The sequence below is a fragment of the Sinocyclocheilus rhinocerous genome, unplaced genomic scaffold, assembly GCF_001515625.1.
Source record: "Sinocyclocheilus rhinocerous isolate Xijiao unplaced genomic scaffold, SAMN03320098_v1.1 scaffold3266, whole genome shotgun sequence".
NCBI classification, from domain to species: domain Eukaryota; kingdom Metazoa; phylum Chordata; class Actinopteri; order Cypriniformes; family Cyprinidae; genus Sinocyclocheilus; species Sinocyclocheilus rhinocerous.
This window is the reverse complement of record NW_015623466.1, coordinates 141,983-158,846: the sequence shown is the minus strand read 5'-3', so window position 1 is coordinate 158,846 and position 16,864 is coordinate 141,983. Positions and strand designations below refer to the sequence as shown.

Below are 16,864 nucleotides of genomic sequence, written 5' to 3'. Positions count from 1 at the left end.
TTCAACTTAACATTTTAAGTTTTCACTGTCTCAACTAGTTTGTAAGTTGACTGAACTAGAGTATTTGTCCTCTCAACTTAAAAAAAGGTGTTGAATCAATTCAATAGGGTATATGTCCAACATCACCTGACCAAACCCGGAAAACAGGTCTCATTGCTTCCGCTTGTCGGAGAACGTGTTAACAGCCGTATTAAATAATAGCGATATCTATGGACTTTTAAGATAATCAGTTAAACTAGCTAGCTGTTTTTATTGTTGACGTTTTATTCAATTTTTATATCTAAATGTGAAAAGAATAAAAATAAAAAAAACTTTTAGATATCAGTCCGCATATGTGATGAACATTGGTTATGATCATCATTGCTATCTACTTTGAAGGCATCTTGAGTAAAACTGCTTCATATTTAACTAAGCATATGCAAAACGCTTGAACCGGAAGCGACGAGACCCGGTTAACAGAATACGGAAGTCTGTTGCGCATAACCCCTATTCTACCCTCCTGTTTGTTACACTATTTTGTGCCCAACTGACGCGGAAAAGCGGAACCATTTATTGTCATGTGATTTGTTGTCAGGACATCATAGCCGACGGAGCAAATGTTTTGATGTTTGTTTTGTGTTTATTGCATTATTTTCAAAATGTATGCTGCCGCGACGGAGAGTTTAATAAAGCAGGCAAGGTAAATCTATAACTTTACCTAAAATGTTTACTGTCAAAAGCTGTATTGGTCACATGACTGGTCAGTTATAGCCTATTAGTTAGACAAGTTATTCCCAATGACAAATCTTTCAATTAATTTAAATTTGCCTTTCAGAGAAATAAAGGAGGAAGAGCTGCAGAGGTTTTGTGGGCGCATATTTAAGCTGCTCCACACTAAAGATGTTAGTGGAGACACAGTGGACTCCCTCCAGAGGCTCAATCTGATAGTTTCTGCCACTAAATATGCGAGAGAGTGAGTCATATTCATTTTAAAATACATCTGAACAGCACATAGGCATGAACCCCTTTGTCTGGCCCTTCATAAAAGTGTATTAAAGAGCATTTTATGTGTATCATATACACCTCCACTACCTTCAGGCTTCCATCAGATCTGGTGATGAAACTGCAGACGCTTCTTCGGTCTTCATCATGTCCAGAGCAGCTTCAGGTTCTGTCCTCCTCCATCATCCGGGAGAGCTTTCCTCCCAGCGTACACAGCCTCTGCTCTGATCTCAGTCACGACAGCAGGACCTCCAGCCATGTGGCCAGTGTTGTTCTGGCTCAGGTGAGTCACATGCTGTTCACAATCAGCTTGTATTCTGTTCATAAACACTTAAGTAATCATCTAATTGTTCTCAGGCTGGAAATAAAGAAGATGTGATGCCTCTTTGCCACCATTTGCTGAAAAGTCTTGAGTCTCGGCTGTCTGACGGGCAGATATCCAGACATGCGCTTCCCATTCTCTCTAAAATGAGTACTGTTTATCCAGAGATTCTCACAGATGGTAAAGACAAGTTGATCACATTTGAGGAACACGATACTATATTGAAAGTGTCACTGGGAATTACAGTGGGGTCCAAATGTCAGAAGTAATGAAAATCAGAATGAGAGTCCAAACGGCTGATAAAAACATCACAATAATTCACAAGTAATCCACACAACTCCAGTCCATCAATTAACATCTTGTGAAGTGAAAAGCTGTGTGTTTGTAAGAAACACTTTTAACTTTAAATCATTGCGTCTGGGCAATATACAAATCCATAATCCATAACGCTTACTCCAGTAAAAAAAAAAAAAAGTACATACCCTGTTGTCCTCTCACATCAAAATCCACCAAGATATTTGTTTAGAACTGTGTAGGCCTGTTTTCACTTGTAAACTGTGCTTTATCTGTGCATATCTCTCTCCTGATTTAGACAAGACGACATTTTCAGTGGAGAAAGTAATATTATGGATAGAGGAGTCATATTGTAGTTGGAAACAACAATTTGAAGTATTACAAACATGCAGCTTTTTGCTTCACAAATTAATTAGTTAATTGATTGTCTGGGGCCAGTTGTTCAAAAGTAATCTGATCCGATTTTGGCCATCGGATTGGTTCAAATCTTGAAAATGGGTTGTTCAAAAGAAAAAAAGCATTCTGAACTCGGATTAGATCACAAAATCTAATCTTGGTTTTGATCTGGATTAAATCCTCAATTTGTGTTGTTCAAAACATTTTAGTAAGATTGGGATACTTTTGATCAAAAAAAAAAAACTGGATTATTCCAAGCAGAAGGATGGATTTCAGGATAAAAAATGTAATAAAATTTCAACAGCAACAAAAAAACATGTAATATATCCCCAAATCCCCAAACAGCTGTCAATATCAATATTTATTTTTTGTAATTTTTTTTTTTTTTAATTACTGATTGTAAACTACCTTGGCACAGTCATCAGAGATGGACCAGTCAGAAGTATTTATGTAAATGCAAAACTAGAACGCAAAACACTGGTACTTTTTCCCCCCCCCCAATCTCAATTTTTTTTTCATCACCATGTGCCTTTAGGGGCTCCGTATAGCACTAGTAATCCAGATTTGGAAATCTGAAAAAGTGTGTATCTGGATCAGGGTGATCCAATCCAGTTTTGCTTTGAAAAACCGGCACAAAAGTAAGATGGGTTACCTGATCCTGGACAGCAAAACATGCGATTTCCGAATTCAGATCATTCTGATCCAGATTAAACTTTTTGAACAACTGGCCCCTGGAGTGGTGTGGATTACTGTGGTGTTTTTATCAGCTGTTTGGACTCTCATTCTGACGGCACCCATTCACTGCAGAGGATCCATCGGTGAGCAAGTGATGTAATGCTAAATTTCTCCAAATCTGTTCTCACGAATAAACAAAATCATTTGAATCACATATTTTCAAAATGGACTTTTAAACCCCACTCTCTAGTTAACTTTATATACATTGAAAAGGCATGATTGAAATACTATAATCTAGAAAATGCAAAGACGTTAACACGAATCATGTGCTCTCTAAACCCAGATCAGGTGAATCTGGTCAGTCGTAAGTTGGTGGATTGGTTGCGTTATGCCAGTATGCAGCAGGGAGCCTCCATGTCTTCTGGGGGATTTTTCAGTGGACCAAGAACACGTCAGGTGGGGCATGTTGCTTTTCTTTATTCATCAGGACCTTCACCATCAATCAAGCTCAGGCGCAAGTTTCTAATGATACTGTTGAGTGAACTGCTCATCACTTGTCAACATCTCTTCATCAGCCTGCTCCACTGACGGAGGTGGATGGGGTGGTAACGGGTGACTTCTTCACTGTGCTGTGTTTGGGTCAGAGCTACACTGAGGACCAGTGGATGAATATGTACACTTTCTCTATGATCAAGAGTTGGCTGCTCACTTATGACACAGACGGGACTACAAACACAGAATCAGGTAGTCCAAACAGAGATGTTGCAGAAGTTGGTTTGCTTTATGATCAGTGTTATTTTAGTATTACTTATTATATTATTTGCTAATATTTTGGATTAGCTTTTATTTCAATATGTTCAGTTTTCATTTTAATTTCAGTAATTTTGTTAGGTGCTTGTATCATTTATTATAATTTTTTAATATTTCCATTTAACTTAAATCATTTGTTTTATTTCAGCTTTATTTCAATTACTAGAAAACATTTGTAACAATAACACCAGTTTACGAAATGTTCCATGTAAGATATATACTTCATTTAGTTAAGACAAATAACATGGGATTTTCATCTTTGCTAGCTCTACTAATAAAAGCGCAGGGCATTCATTTACAGCACCAAGGTAAGATGCAAGCGAAAAGTCTGATATGATCAATCTAAAGCCAGTGTGCTTTTCCTTCCTGCGCAATCAGAAACTCTCTTTACTCAATGACATTGATCCGTGATTTATTATTAACTGCTGTGTGTATCAAATTGATTTTGAGTCTATGGCTATGTTTGGAATGAATTACTAGCATGCTACTTACTCTATCCACCTTTTTCTTCAACGCGGAAGTAAGCCTATGGGTGAGACTTCCGGTTCATTAGCCGCTATAGGTAAATAACAAGGAGAATTAGCAATGTGCAGTAAACGGTAAAACTGTTTGCACTACAAACCAGTGTGTTCATAATTAAGATAATACATTAAAATAATATGATAAGACACACCAACTTTCAATATCAAGCAGCAAAACGAACTGTTTTGTTCAGCTAAAAATAGCTGGACGGAGTGGACGCAGGTGAGACCGGAAGCCAGACCCATAGAATTTACATTTTTACGACAAGAAAAAGGTGGATACTGTGGAGAATAAACTGTATACAGCCTACTATTTTTATTAAATAGTGCATGAGACACAGTATACAGTGATAAGCGTTTCACGCTGTGCTGTTGTCACATGACCTTACCATGTTTACTTTTGTGTGACATCGTTAATCTCTAAAGAATAAATAGACTGCTTTTGAAATCGCATTTCATGCTGTGTGCATTTGTTTGTATACTGCACATTTTGGCAAATGTAGTAAGTCATGTGGGTATTCACAAAATGTGCATAGTGTGCACTGCATACTGTAAAATTGTACTATTGTAGTATGCCATTCCAAACATAGCCTACATGTCCCGTCATATGCTCAGCCCTGCAATGGCATTGGATCCTGCCAGATAACGTGCTTGTTTAAATCCTGCTGGAAAAGGAGTTGTGCTCTGGGTGTTGTAGTGTAACGTACTGTGCTTTAATGTGCTGTGCTGTTGGTGCAGATGATCGCTCCGAGGTGGACAGTTCAGTGATGTCCATGGTGTCGGCCACATCCTCTTCCAGCAGACTACTTCCTCCCAAAGAGAGACTCAGAGAGAAGGCTTTTGAGTACTGCCAGCGTCTCATTGAACAGAGTGACAGGAGTGAGTAGATCATAGGTCAACTATTAGAGAATGTTTATTACACTCTGCTGGAGAATGTATTGATTTATTCCTCTGTTATTTTTTCACAATGTAGAAGCCCTGAAGAAGACAGATACAGAGCTACAGAAAGCAGTAAGTACCACATACATTACCATTCAAAAGTTTCATGTCTGTATAATTTTAGAGTGTTTTTGAAAGTCTCTTCTGCTTAAGGCTGCATTTATTTGATCAAAAATAGAGTAAAAAAATGTTTTCTATTGAAATACTGTATATTTTAAAATGTAATTTATTTCTGTGATAGTAAAGCTGAATTTTCAGCATCATTACTCCAGTCTTCAGTGTCACATGATCCTTCAGAAATCATTTTAATATGCTAATTTGCTGCTAAAAGAACATTTCTTATTATTATCAATGTTAAAAACAGTGCTTCGTAATGTTTTTGTGGAAACTGTTTTTTTTTTCCAGGGTTCTTTGATTAATAGAAAGTTCAAAAGAAATAGCATTTTTATTAAATAGAAATCTTTTATAACATTATTTATAAATGTCATTACTGTCAGTTTTGATCCATTCAGTGCAACCTGACTGAAGAAAAGTATTCATTAAAAAAAGAGAAAAAGTACCGAGTACTGACTCCAAACATTTGAATGGTAGTGTGTTAATTCAAGCATAATTGCCACATAGTTTATTTATTTATTTATTTATTTTTTAACCTTGACATAATTTAAAAATGAAAAGAATAAAATAAAAAAATAGGGATATAATTAAATTTAAAGAAATGCACAGTATTTTGTGCCTTATCAAAAAAGTTTTATTCCCCAAAAAATTATTAGAACTTTTTAAAAATGTTTCAAGTCATGTACACAAATCCTAAAATTAATGTTAACTTAAATTCAGCTGATAATATAATTTATAATGATAAATTCAGTAATTAAAATCAGAAACTAATGCAAAACAGAATAGGATTTTACACTGTATTATTGATGAATCATGTCATGGTTAAGACTTGCAGTAAGTTAAACGGCATATGGATGGTGACTCTGTATATCTGTTGTACAGTGTATTGTTGAGTCCGTGTCAATAATGGACATCATCTGCGGTGAGGACCCCTCCTACGTGTACCGTGCCTTCCCCTGCATCAAAGCCCTGTATGGCAGACTGAATGGAGATCTCGCCTATGCTCGAGCCCTGCTGCCTATTGCTCAGTTCTACCTCAACCACAGTGAGTGACGTGGCCCGTGTCCCTAGCACTTACAGCAATGTATGGCTCTGATAGTGTGACGTATGAATGCATCTCAGTGTCCACATGCTCTAATATCAGGTGAGATTGCCGCGGTGGACTCGGAGGCTGTGTTCTGCCAACTCTTCAGTCACTGTCCCGCCGAGCAGTTCAACGAGCCCATGCTCGCCTTCGAGTTTGTCCAGTTCTGTCTTCTCAACGCTAGCGTGCTGCAGGACAGAGTGGCCAACTACAGACAGAGCTTCCCAAACATCCTGAAGGTGGGCTGGCTAATCATATTTTTAAAGAAATTTAGCAAAATTCAAGATATGTGTGAGTTTGTTTTTTGATCAAAACAGATTTGGAGAAATTTAGCATTGCATCACTTGCTCACTAATGGATCCTCTGCAGTGAATGGGTGCCGTCAGAACGAGAGTCCAAACAGCTGATAAAAACATCACAATAATCCACACAAATCCAGTCCATTAGTTAACATCTTGTGAAGTGAAAAGCTGTGTGTTTGTAAGAAACAAACAGAAAAGAAATCATTGATTTTTTTTTTTTTTTACTTTAAGCCGTTGCTTCTGGCCAAAATACAAGTACATAATCCATAATAACGCTTCCTCCATTGAAAAAATCCATCTTCTGTTGTCCTCTCAAATACACATGAAAATACACAGGACTCTAAGACTGTTTTCACTTGTAAATAGTGCTTGATATGTACATATTTCTCTCCTAATTCAGACAAGATGAGTTTTTCACTGGAGAAAGTAATTTTATGGATAGAGAACTCATATTTCAGCTGGGAACAATGGTTTGAAGTTAAAAAATGTCTTAATTATGGATTAGTTTCTTACAAACATGCACCTTTCCACTTCACAAGATGTTAACTGATAGACTGGAGTCATGTGGAACACTTGTGGATTATTGTGGTGTTTTTATCAGCTGTTTGGACTCTCATTCTGACGGCACCCATTCACTGCAGAGGATCCATTGCTGAGCAAGTGATGTAATGCCACATTTTTCCAAATCTGTTCCCATGAAGAAACAAACTCATCTACATCTTGGATGGCTTGAGGGTAAGATTTTCAGCTAATTTTAATTTTGGCTGAACTGTTACTTTAAATTGAATACAAATAAGTGATATTTTAAATGTTTGTGCGATTTTTCCCACCAGTTCTTGGCATGGAACAGTTCAGGATTGATTGCAGAGTTTGTGGAGCTGCTCCCATCACTGATAGCTTCAGATACAGCCATTGAGTTACTGCATACTATCCTTGATCTGCCCTGCTTAGCAGCAGCCCTGGACCTCCAGCAGAGGTACGTGACTTTACCAACTACAGATCAGCGCTTCGACTGGAGTTGAATGTGATTTGAATTAGCCATGCAATGCTGTTGCAGATCAGCATGCTATCAGGCTTCAGACCGTACCGCATGGGACCAGCAGGGGGCGAAGGTGGCCGCTTGTCTGGATGCCTTCCGCCAGCCGTCCTATAGGGGGCTCTTCCTCTACATCCTCAGACCTGAGGCTGGGACTGGAGACACAATAGACAGGTAATACCTGCCATGTTAATTATAGAATATAATCTAGGAAGAATTTAGGAATTCAGTTCCTAAATGTAAAATTAGGGATGCAAAATTTAAGGAGGTATAATTGAAATCGCATATACATAATTACAAGTTTGGAGTCAGTAGAGTGTTTTCTATTTTAATATGTAAAAATTTAATTAATTCCTGTGATGTTAAAGCTGAATTTTTTTTAGCATCATTACTCCAGTCTTCAGTGTCACATGATCCTTCAGAAATCATTATAATATGCTGATTTGCTGCACGAGAAACATTTTATTTTTATCAGTGTTGAAAACAGTTATTGCTGCTTCATTTTTGTGGAAATTGTGATATTTTTTTAAGGTTTCTTTGATGAATAGAAAGTTCAACAGAACAGCATTTATTTGAGATAGAAATCTTTATTAACAGTATAAATGTCTTTACTGTCACTTTTGATCAATTTAATTTGTCATTGCTGAGACAATTCTGTCCCTAAACCTTTAAAAACGTTTAAATATTTAATGAAGTATGCTCTGATGGTTATACAGTAACTCATGGACCTGCAACTGTGTAATTACCACCCCTACAGCACAAAAATGGCTTGCCATTATTTAAACCACCTAAATGTTGGATAAAAATGAAGTGTGTGTGTGAAATGCCTGCTTACTGTAAACCTCTAAGTGTGATTGCCTCATAGGCTAAAAATGCTTCATGAGATTTTGGCTGACATGGCGGAGAGTCCGCGAGTTGTTCGGTGTGCTCAGGTCGTTCCTGTGCTTCTGCATGTGTACTTCAACACTGTCACTCAGGTGAGAGTCACAAATGAAAGGTCAGGCCATTTAATAGCTCACACCAGCGCAAAAAAATTTATATACACTCACATTTGCCACATTTCACAAGGTCTGAATTGTGTCATCTCTTCCAGTGTTTTTATTGTGTTTTATAGAAAGCTGATGAGAAAATGATGAACCAGCTGTTGCTAGTGCTGCTGGAGAGAAGCAGTCTGCTCTACAACATCAAGACATTTAATGTTGAAGTCCAAAAGTGAGGCACTCTTTATTTAAATACTCTTTATTAACAAAAACTCACTCATTTGTGCAAATGTAATTCATGGGGTTATTATTCAGTAATTCCATGAATCACATTTCAGACATCTTTTAACATTCTGCATGTGTAAATGATTTTTACTGTGATTACTTATGATTGTAGGGTGTTCAGCACCCACCTGCAGGCCCTGTGCAAACTCCATCCACCACTGATTGTGGATCAGTCCAGGGAGATCCTGGAATTCGCAAGCTCCCCTGCCAACATTTACAGTAAAGAAGACTTCTACACACATGTGGTGAGCAGCGGAAGTGAACTGTGATTGTAAGCATCATCATGCTGTAGGGTGACTGTACTGAACGTTTATACGCAGGTGTGGGTCATTGGCGAGTATCTCTCAGTGTCCTATGACCCTCGCTGCACGGTGGAACTGATCACATCTTTTTTTGAGAGTTTGGAAGCGGTGCTGTTTGAGATCACGCAGGTGCGACAGTCAGCCAGTCCTCCGAGCTTCTCCCCCCGCCTCATCACTGTGCTCATGACCACCCTGGCCAAACTGGCCACACGCAGTCAGGATCTAATTCCCAGGTAGACCAACCTTCTCCAACACGATAGCTCCTTCATTACAAATTATATTATATATTGTTTACATAACCCTTGCAGAACATGCTAAAAATGTAATGTATAAGATGTTTAACCATTTACTGTCTTGAATAAGCAGTTTCTCATCACAGTTCAGTACAGCAGGGGAGAGAAACGATCAAAAACATAAAATTGCTTCTTCTTTGTTTAATTACACAGTGATTGAACAGTTACTGAACAAATTGTGGCTCTGTCTTTAAATACATTCAGTTATAAAGGGAGCTCTATTACTTTCACATTACTACGCACTTCCATTCATTTTTAGATATAATAGTCAACACTCAATTATGGTTGCAAACGTATTATTCAGTGTTGGGGAGTAACTAATTACATGTAACAGAATTACGTTGGAAGACCAAACAAAGTAGTTTCGCTTTCACAACGAAACACACAGCGTCACACACGACATGGCAGCGGCGGCAACAACAATACAGTAACGCCTTCTTTCTTTGCGTGAACATTTGGGCGGCGTTATGCAAATCTTCCCACACAGTGACGTAGACATGTGGGGGCATGTTAGAACGAGGCGTTTTAGGAGGGTGTGGACCAGTGTTAACTTTTATAAAGAATATCTCTTTGGGTTTGAGACTTTAGTCTTTGCAACTTTACAGATCTTCTTTATGCACCAAGAGCTTGTAACACTCCAAAGAGAAAGAAAAAATTTCAATCGCATCATATGACCCCTTTAATGTATCCTCAACGTTAAATATCCTGCTAATGTAGCATTGTGCTATTCTATTAGCATGTTAAGCTAAAATAGTATATGCAACTGGTAAGTACCAGTGTTGGGGTAATGCATTACAAGTAACGCAAGTTATGTAATCAGATTACTTTTTCGAGTAACTAGTAAAGTAACATTACTTTTAAATTTACAACGAAATATCTGAGTTACTTTTTCAAATAAGTAATGCAAGTTAATCTGTTTTCCCATTTATTTACTGACATCTCTTCTGTCCCTGTTTTGAGAGAAATCATGAGTGAGCTGCAGAGTCAGAGGCACTTCATTCAGTCTGAGGCTTATTGATTTCACTTTTGGTCTAAAAGGGCCTTTACAGTTGCCAAAAATATAACTTTTGTGTTTTTTGTTATTAAAAAAACTAAACAAATAAGCAAGCCCAGACCAGGTGACGAAAAGTAATGCAAAAGTATCGTAACACATTACTTTCTATAAAAAGTGACTAAGTAACGCAATTAGTTACTTTTTTATGGAGTAACACAATATTGTAATGCATTACTTGTAAAAGTAACTTACCCCAACACTGGTAATAAATACACATAATCATAGCAAACCTTTGTAGAATTTCTCAATGTATTCTCAATGAAACATACTGTAATACCCAATTTTTCCCGTAATTGTTCGAAGGGTATGAGTTATACATTTTAAATTTAGGAATCAGGGTTTGGATTTTGACAGGGGCTTGGACTTGGCACAAAGCTGTTACCATATCTGTAATCTCAATCAATCACAGCTTGAAAAGTGATAAATTGTAACAATCTTAAAGTATTTTTGAGTACATCCCTCAAATCAAAACCTATTAAACAAGACAACTGTAGTTCAGGATGGTAATATGAATAATGACACTTGTGTATATATACATTTATGCATATGCACAAACTGACCTGTTCACCTCACATGGTTCCTGCACTTCATACACGCCTGTGTCTACATCCTGGTTGGAATAGACCCAGGGCAGGTTCATGTACTCTGGAATATCCTCGTAGGTCTGAAAAGCGAGGTGTGCTCTGCTATCCAGTCTATCCAGTGCGTTGTGATTGGCCGAATACCTCAAGCGTGTGACAGAAATGTTACGCCCCGTGATGCCATTACTCTACACTGCCCAAAAAACTCGCTTTAAATATATAAAATATAAAAACTCTTTAAATATAAAAAACTTACTTACAGTCTGTGAGTCAGAACAGCCGGCATTGTAAAGTTAGTCTACTCTCCCAGGATCAGGAAACAGTCCTCCATAAAATGTGCTGCACACATCTGAATATTTGGGTTGAACTGTTCTGGAACAGTGTTGTAAATCCACTGATTTCACTGATTTCTAGTCGTGTCCTCTTTTGGAAGACCAAACAAAGTAGTTTCGCTTTCACAACAGCGTCACACAGCATCACACACAGCGGGCTAGAGTGAGCGGAGGCCGGCTTGAGAACGGCGCAGCCGTCGGATTCGACGAAGGGTGGCTGACTCTTAACTTTTATAAAGAATATCTCTTTGGGTTTGAGACTTTAGTCTTTGCAACTTTAGGGATCTTATCTATTCACAAACAGCTTGTAACACTCCAAAGAGAAAGGAAAACTTGAAATCGCGTCATATGACCCCTTTAATTACAAAATAAATGTAACCGTAATCTGTTACAGTTGCTGAGACACAAAAAATGTGTAATTGGATTACAGTTACTTATGAAAATGTTAAAAATGATAAAGGGGGTTACATCTGAATATGTTCACACACCAGTGTTGGGCAAGTTACTTCCAAAATGTAATACATTATATATTACTAGTTACTGTCTTTTGAAAGTAATTAGTTACATTACAATATTACTGTCTCTGAATTGTAATGCATTACACTACTTTTGAGTTACTTTTGAGTTACTTTCATCCAAAATATCCACATAAGTATTGTAAAATGCCAAAATGTAGTTTATTGCTGTTCATACTACATTCAGTGGAGTGTAATGTGGTAGGTCTATATAGCATAAAATATGAAATCATATTTAGATACCGGTATGTAGGTCTACATTAATGTTACGTTGTAGTTTAGTTAAAAAAAATATAGTAAGCACAAATCGCATTATTACATTCATAAATAACACTGGTAAATAAAGCGAAATATTATCATGTACAAACAATAAACACAATACCTAGCCTATAGGCTATTTTGAACGGTTTCAGAAGAAAACAAGAATGAAAAATATAAGTTGCTAAACAAGCCAAAATGAATTAGGCTAATTCAATGCGAAACTGAAAGCAAACGGCGTTCTCGCGCAGCCTACCTCTCTCATTCGGCATTAATCCATTAAATGTGTCCATATTTGCGATGTATTTGAATGCTTTATGTAATCCAAGCTTACTTAACGCACTTAAAAAACATCCTCGTCACATGAGCAAATGTGTGTTTGGCCCGAGCTCAGGCTGATCGACATGGATTGTACTACGCAGTAGGCTACGCACTATTTAAATTAACCAGTGTATCTATATGTTTGGTTGACTGTATTTTATTCTGATAATGAACAGGCTACAACGTTTGCAATGCTGTATGTGTGTGCGTGAGGCGCCGGCGCGATCGAACAGCGGAAACAAACAACAAAAAAATACTCTGTTATTTTTGGTCATACAGATCATTTGAAACTGCAATGTGTTTACTTTATTTCTGTCATCTCGGTTTCCTTTCCCTGGACTTTCGTAGAGCGCCGCGCCACACAAATAGCATATGAACCAAACTCAGCAACATAGCCTATCTCTCAGTCTTTTCCTTTCGTTTTGTTAATCTGTTAATTAGGCTATTTAAGTCAAATATTTCGCATATTCATTCATTTTATATATACACTATGATTTAATAAAAACAGATTTTATTTTTAGTTAAACTTAATTTTTGTTGCTCGTCCGCCGTCTTTTTCTCTTCTCCGACCCCGCAGCTCTCTCTCCGATAGCTTAGTGTTAGTGGCACCAGTCTAGGTGTTTCCAGGTTTTACTCGTGCTATTTCTCCATGTTGAGAGTTTGGTGTTGCACATATTGCACCTGACTATGCATTCTTATTCTTTTCTCCGATGAACTGAAAATAACAGGAGTGTGTCCATCTCACAAATGTAGAATCCGTCTCTGCAGTCATCTCAACCATCTATTTACAGCAACAGGAAATAGACGAACTATTTTACACGAGTAATTTTTTCGCTGGTGCTGTTTTGTGGTGTTAGTAAATTCACCACTTAATTTTGAGTTAAAATATGTTGTTGTAACTTGCGTTACTGAGATTGTAACGAGTAATAATATTACCCAAATTTGATTAGTAATGCGTTATATTACTGCGTTACAGCAAAAAGTAATATACTACTGTAATATTATTACTTTTGTAATGCGTTACTCCCAACACTGTCACACACATATAGATTTGATTGATTTCTTTCCCAAATTGCATTGACTGCTCTAAAATATGAGACACTGATGTTTCAGGACACAGAATAGGACACATGCTTATTAAATAACTCTTTTATTTCCTATTTAGGTTTATTTATATGCTTTATTTTTTAAGATTAACAGTTTTTTTTCCGAGGCATTGTTAGATGACAGTGTTTCCTGTCATAGCTGTACAAAGATTTGATTTTAAAAAACAGTAACATAGCTATTAAACTATATCTTATGATTGTGATGAAGTGATGAAGGATTCTGAAAGTCTGACAGTAATCCGTGTTGAGTGCATCTGTAAGGATTATCCTGCCGGGTTTAAATGTTTCAAAATGATTAACAGTTGAAAACATTCATTAGAAATTTAGAGAAGTAATCAAAATGTAGTCGGCTACATTACTTTAATGAAGTAATTGAAATAATTACACTACTTTTTAAATAAGGTAACTTGTAAACTGTAACCTATTACATTTCCAACACTGTTATTATTGTTGTTTTATTTTTGCCATTTCAATTAAAGTCTGCATACGTGGTCAATGTGGTCTCAGACTTATGGACCTTTCTATATTTGTAATGTCCATATTAGCCAGATATTGTAAGCAAAAAAAAACAAAAAAAACATCAGGACGTATTTTTCCCAATTCAAACTTTTTTTTATTTAATAAATGATTATCAGCCATAACATACAGTAAATCCTGTATCAACTAATAGTTCTATATCTCACTCATTCCATTTCGTTCTATTTCTCTCAGAGTGTCGCTTTGCCTGTCTAAGATGCGGACGTTTGCCCGTAGTGCTCCTGTAATGACGTGCTACAGCGAGGAGGACACTGAGGAGATCATCACACGAGCCCATGAACTTATTAACTTGCTCAAGTTACCAAATGTGGCTCAGTTTGTTCTGGCCCCTTCAGCCGGAGGCGACGGCCCCCGCTGGCACCGAGACACCAACGCCTCACTTCCTCAGGGCATGAGAGCAGTCAGCGGGCTCCTCCATAGACATTCCAGCTCTCTGCCCACGTAAGCCAGTTCCAGGAAACTGTTTTCAAAATATCTGTGCAGAATACCAAGAGAGAGTTTCTGAAGGACACAAAGGGTGTCACTGGAGCAAAACACAGGCAAGCACTGCACTTCATCATGATTTTCACTTCTGCTCGTCAGTCACAAATATATCAAAACAAATGGCAAGATCCAAGGGGATTATGATTTGTTCCTTGATTTATTGAAATGTTTGTTAGAGACCCATTTCTATAAATTAAACATTCTATGTTTATTGTCAGGTTGCATTTATTACTGCCACTTATGATTAGTGTCAAAACTGTTAAAAGACAGTTTAGATTGAGTTGTTGTCCTTCTGATTAAAAGTCTATGAAACTAATGGTACAAAAGAATTCACCATAGAAATGAAATGTGACACAATACAAATGCTTGCTGTCATATAAATGCAACATTATGACAAAATGAGTAAAAACCTGTTCAAAACAACATTCAAAGTCACAGTGCTTAAAAACATACTCTTTCATATCTGAGCTTCCTGGCTAAATTTGTCAATAGGTAAAACAGACGTTTAAGTTGCAAGAATTTCATCAAGGTTTATATTTTCATTAGACCTTGAGAGAAGTCTTATTGGGTTTTACTAATTCATCAAGGCTAGTTTCCATGTGCATGGCTCGTTCCCAATAACAAATAAAATGGCTCTGTGGGAGCTCCGCTGACTTGAATTGGTGCTCAAGAAACATTATTATGATCAATATTGACAGTTGTGCTGTTATTTTGTGAAAACTGATACTGCCAGTCGAAAGTTTGGGGTAAGGTAAACAATATATGTATATATATATATATATATATATATATAAAATAAAAGAGGGAAAGAAAGAAAAGAAATTGCTAAAACATTGATAATAATAATAACCAATATTATTAATTGAGCACCAATTTTAATTGAGCCGCAAATCAGCATATCAGAATGATTTCTGAAGGATCATGTGAAACTGAAGACTGGAGTAATGATGCTGAAAATTCAGTTTTAACATCACAGGAATAAAATTGTAATAATACTTCATAATAATACAGATTTTACTACATAAGAGACCTCTTTCGAAAACAAAGTAATTATTCCAAAGATTTGACTGGTAGTGTAAATCATGTCATCCCCTCTAGCTTTCCACCTAAACATTATCACAACACCATAGAAATGATCCATCATGATCCATTGTGCAACAATTAAAAAGTCATTTCTAACATTTTTGTACATATACATTACTACAAGATCACAGTAGTATAGAAATACTATACCTGGAAATAATTATTCTGCTCAATGCCAATAAATGTCAATAAATTACTTTCATAAGCACAGTCTGATTATGGGAGTTCGTATCAAGGCAGTAGATAGCTCAGTTAAAGGATGTGGAATGTTATTCATGTCTTCTGTATTATACACATTTGGCCTGTAAACACTGACAGGTGAAACAGTACATTATGTCAACAGGTTAAGACTATATCTGCAAAAATAGACTGGCCAGAAGGTGCTGAGTTATCAGGACAGAAATCCTTCTATATAAAAATACATTTTAGACCAACAGTACTAAAACATACCCGTCTATGATTAATATAGAGGGATGCAAAGGCAGCTCAGGATCAAATACATTGTCTTTTATAGCTCAACAAACCCTGTATGTGTGAACACACTTGAGATCTTCTTCATCTGTCACCTGGATATTTTGATTTGGCCAGTCCCCGTTGCATACAAGTACCTCCAGATGGCGTAATAGTGTATGCCTGCCCCCACTGCCACAAAGACGTGCCAGATGGCATGAGCGAATGGGATGAGGCCATCACTCTTGAAGAAGACAATTCCCAGGCAGTAGAAGACTCCACCCACTGACAGCTCTAATATGCCCTCTCTGTTAGGCTGAAATAATACGTTCAGTTTAAACAGGTCGCTCTCCCACAGATGAAATACACAGGACACTGTACAAAAAGCGTGCCATTTGTTTCTCTTGTATGCATGTGTAAAAAAAAATAACTTAAACAATGAATAACTAATGCCAACTTTTGCTATGCCAATACAGACATTCTTTTAAAGATTAAAATCCAGTAACATTGTTTAAGTTTTTTCCTTTAATCACGAGGATGCCTTTTTTATTTGTCTCCATCCATTACCAACTTTATTTCATTTTACAAATATGCACATATTCTGATCCAAATGTATGATGATACAGATAGATAGATAGGTATGTATATATATATATATATATATATATATATATATATACGTATATACTGTATATATAACACGGTTGACATTTGTAAATAAAATATAAAAAAGTGTGTGTATATATATACAGTGGGTACGGAAAGTATTCAGACCCCCTTAAATTTTTCACTCTTTGTTATATTGCAGCC

At 36.8% G+C, this 16,864-nt stretch overlaps 2 protein-coding genes across 4 annotated transcripts in view; one reads left to right on the top strand and one right to left on the bottom strand.

Annotated features, from left to right (window-relative positions):
• The first annotated feature begins 492 nt into the window (after nucleotides 1-492).
• Nucleotides 493-15,302, top strand: ap5z1 (adaptor related protein complex 5 subunit zeta 1). Of its 2 annotated transcripts, XM_016562718.1 has the most exons (18): nucleotides 493-679; nucleotides 815-952; nucleotides 1,078-1,264; nucleotides 1,339-1,483; nucleotides 3,012-3,124; nucleotides 3,244-3,412; nucleotides 3,745-3,786; nucleotides 4,738-4,878; nucleotides 4,973-5,010; nucleotides 5,935-6,097; nucleotides 6,197-6,375; nucleotides 7,272-7,414; nucleotides 7,496-7,648; nucleotides 8,340-8,451; nucleotides 8,589-8,686; nucleotides 8,852-8,984; nucleotides 9,060-9,274; nucleotides 14,213-15,302. In XM_016562718.1, exons 1-18 carry the CDS (start codon nucleotides 639-641, stop codon nucleotides 14,481-14,483), a joined length of 2,481 nt encoding a protein of 826 aa, XP_016418204.1. In that variant the 5' UTR covers nucleotides 493-638; the 3' UTR covers nucleotides 14,484-15,302. The 2 variants fall into 2 exon arrangements, with proteins under 2 accessions (XP_016418204.1, XP_016418268.1); XM_016562782.1 differs by lacking the exon at nucleotides 3,745-3,786 and having other exon boundaries at nucleotides 495-679.
• A 214-nt stretch (nucleotides 15,303-15,516) lies between these two features.
• The window catches only part of mmd2a (monocyte to macrophage differentiation-associated 2a), a 12,480-nt gene continuing 11,132 nt past the window's right edge, over nucleotides 15,517-16,864 (bottom strand). For both annotated transcript variants that reach the window (XM_016562897.1, XM_016562975.1), the window contains one exon: nucleotides 15,517-16,370. In XM_016562897.1, coding sequence (XP_016418383.1) covers nucleotides 16,167-16,370 — 204 coding nt within the window. In that variant the 3' untranslated portion in view covers nucleotides 15,517-16,166. The remainder of the gene's footprint in view (nucleotides 16,371-16,864) is intronic.

Bases quoted from the DNA above. Each gene is read 5' to 3' on its own strand.
- ap5z1 (XM_016562718.1), top strand. From the start codon at position 639: ATGTATGCTGCCGCGACGGAGAGTTTAATAAAGCAGGCAAG. The intron at 953-1,077 runs GTGAGTCATATT...CACTACCTTCAG, and splicing joins GCCACTAAATATGCGAGAGA to GCTTCCATCAGATCTGGTGA. The intron at 8,985-9,059 runs GTGAGCAGCGGA...GTTTATACGCAG, and splicing joins AAGACTTCTACACACATGTG to GTGTGGGTCATTGGCGAGTA.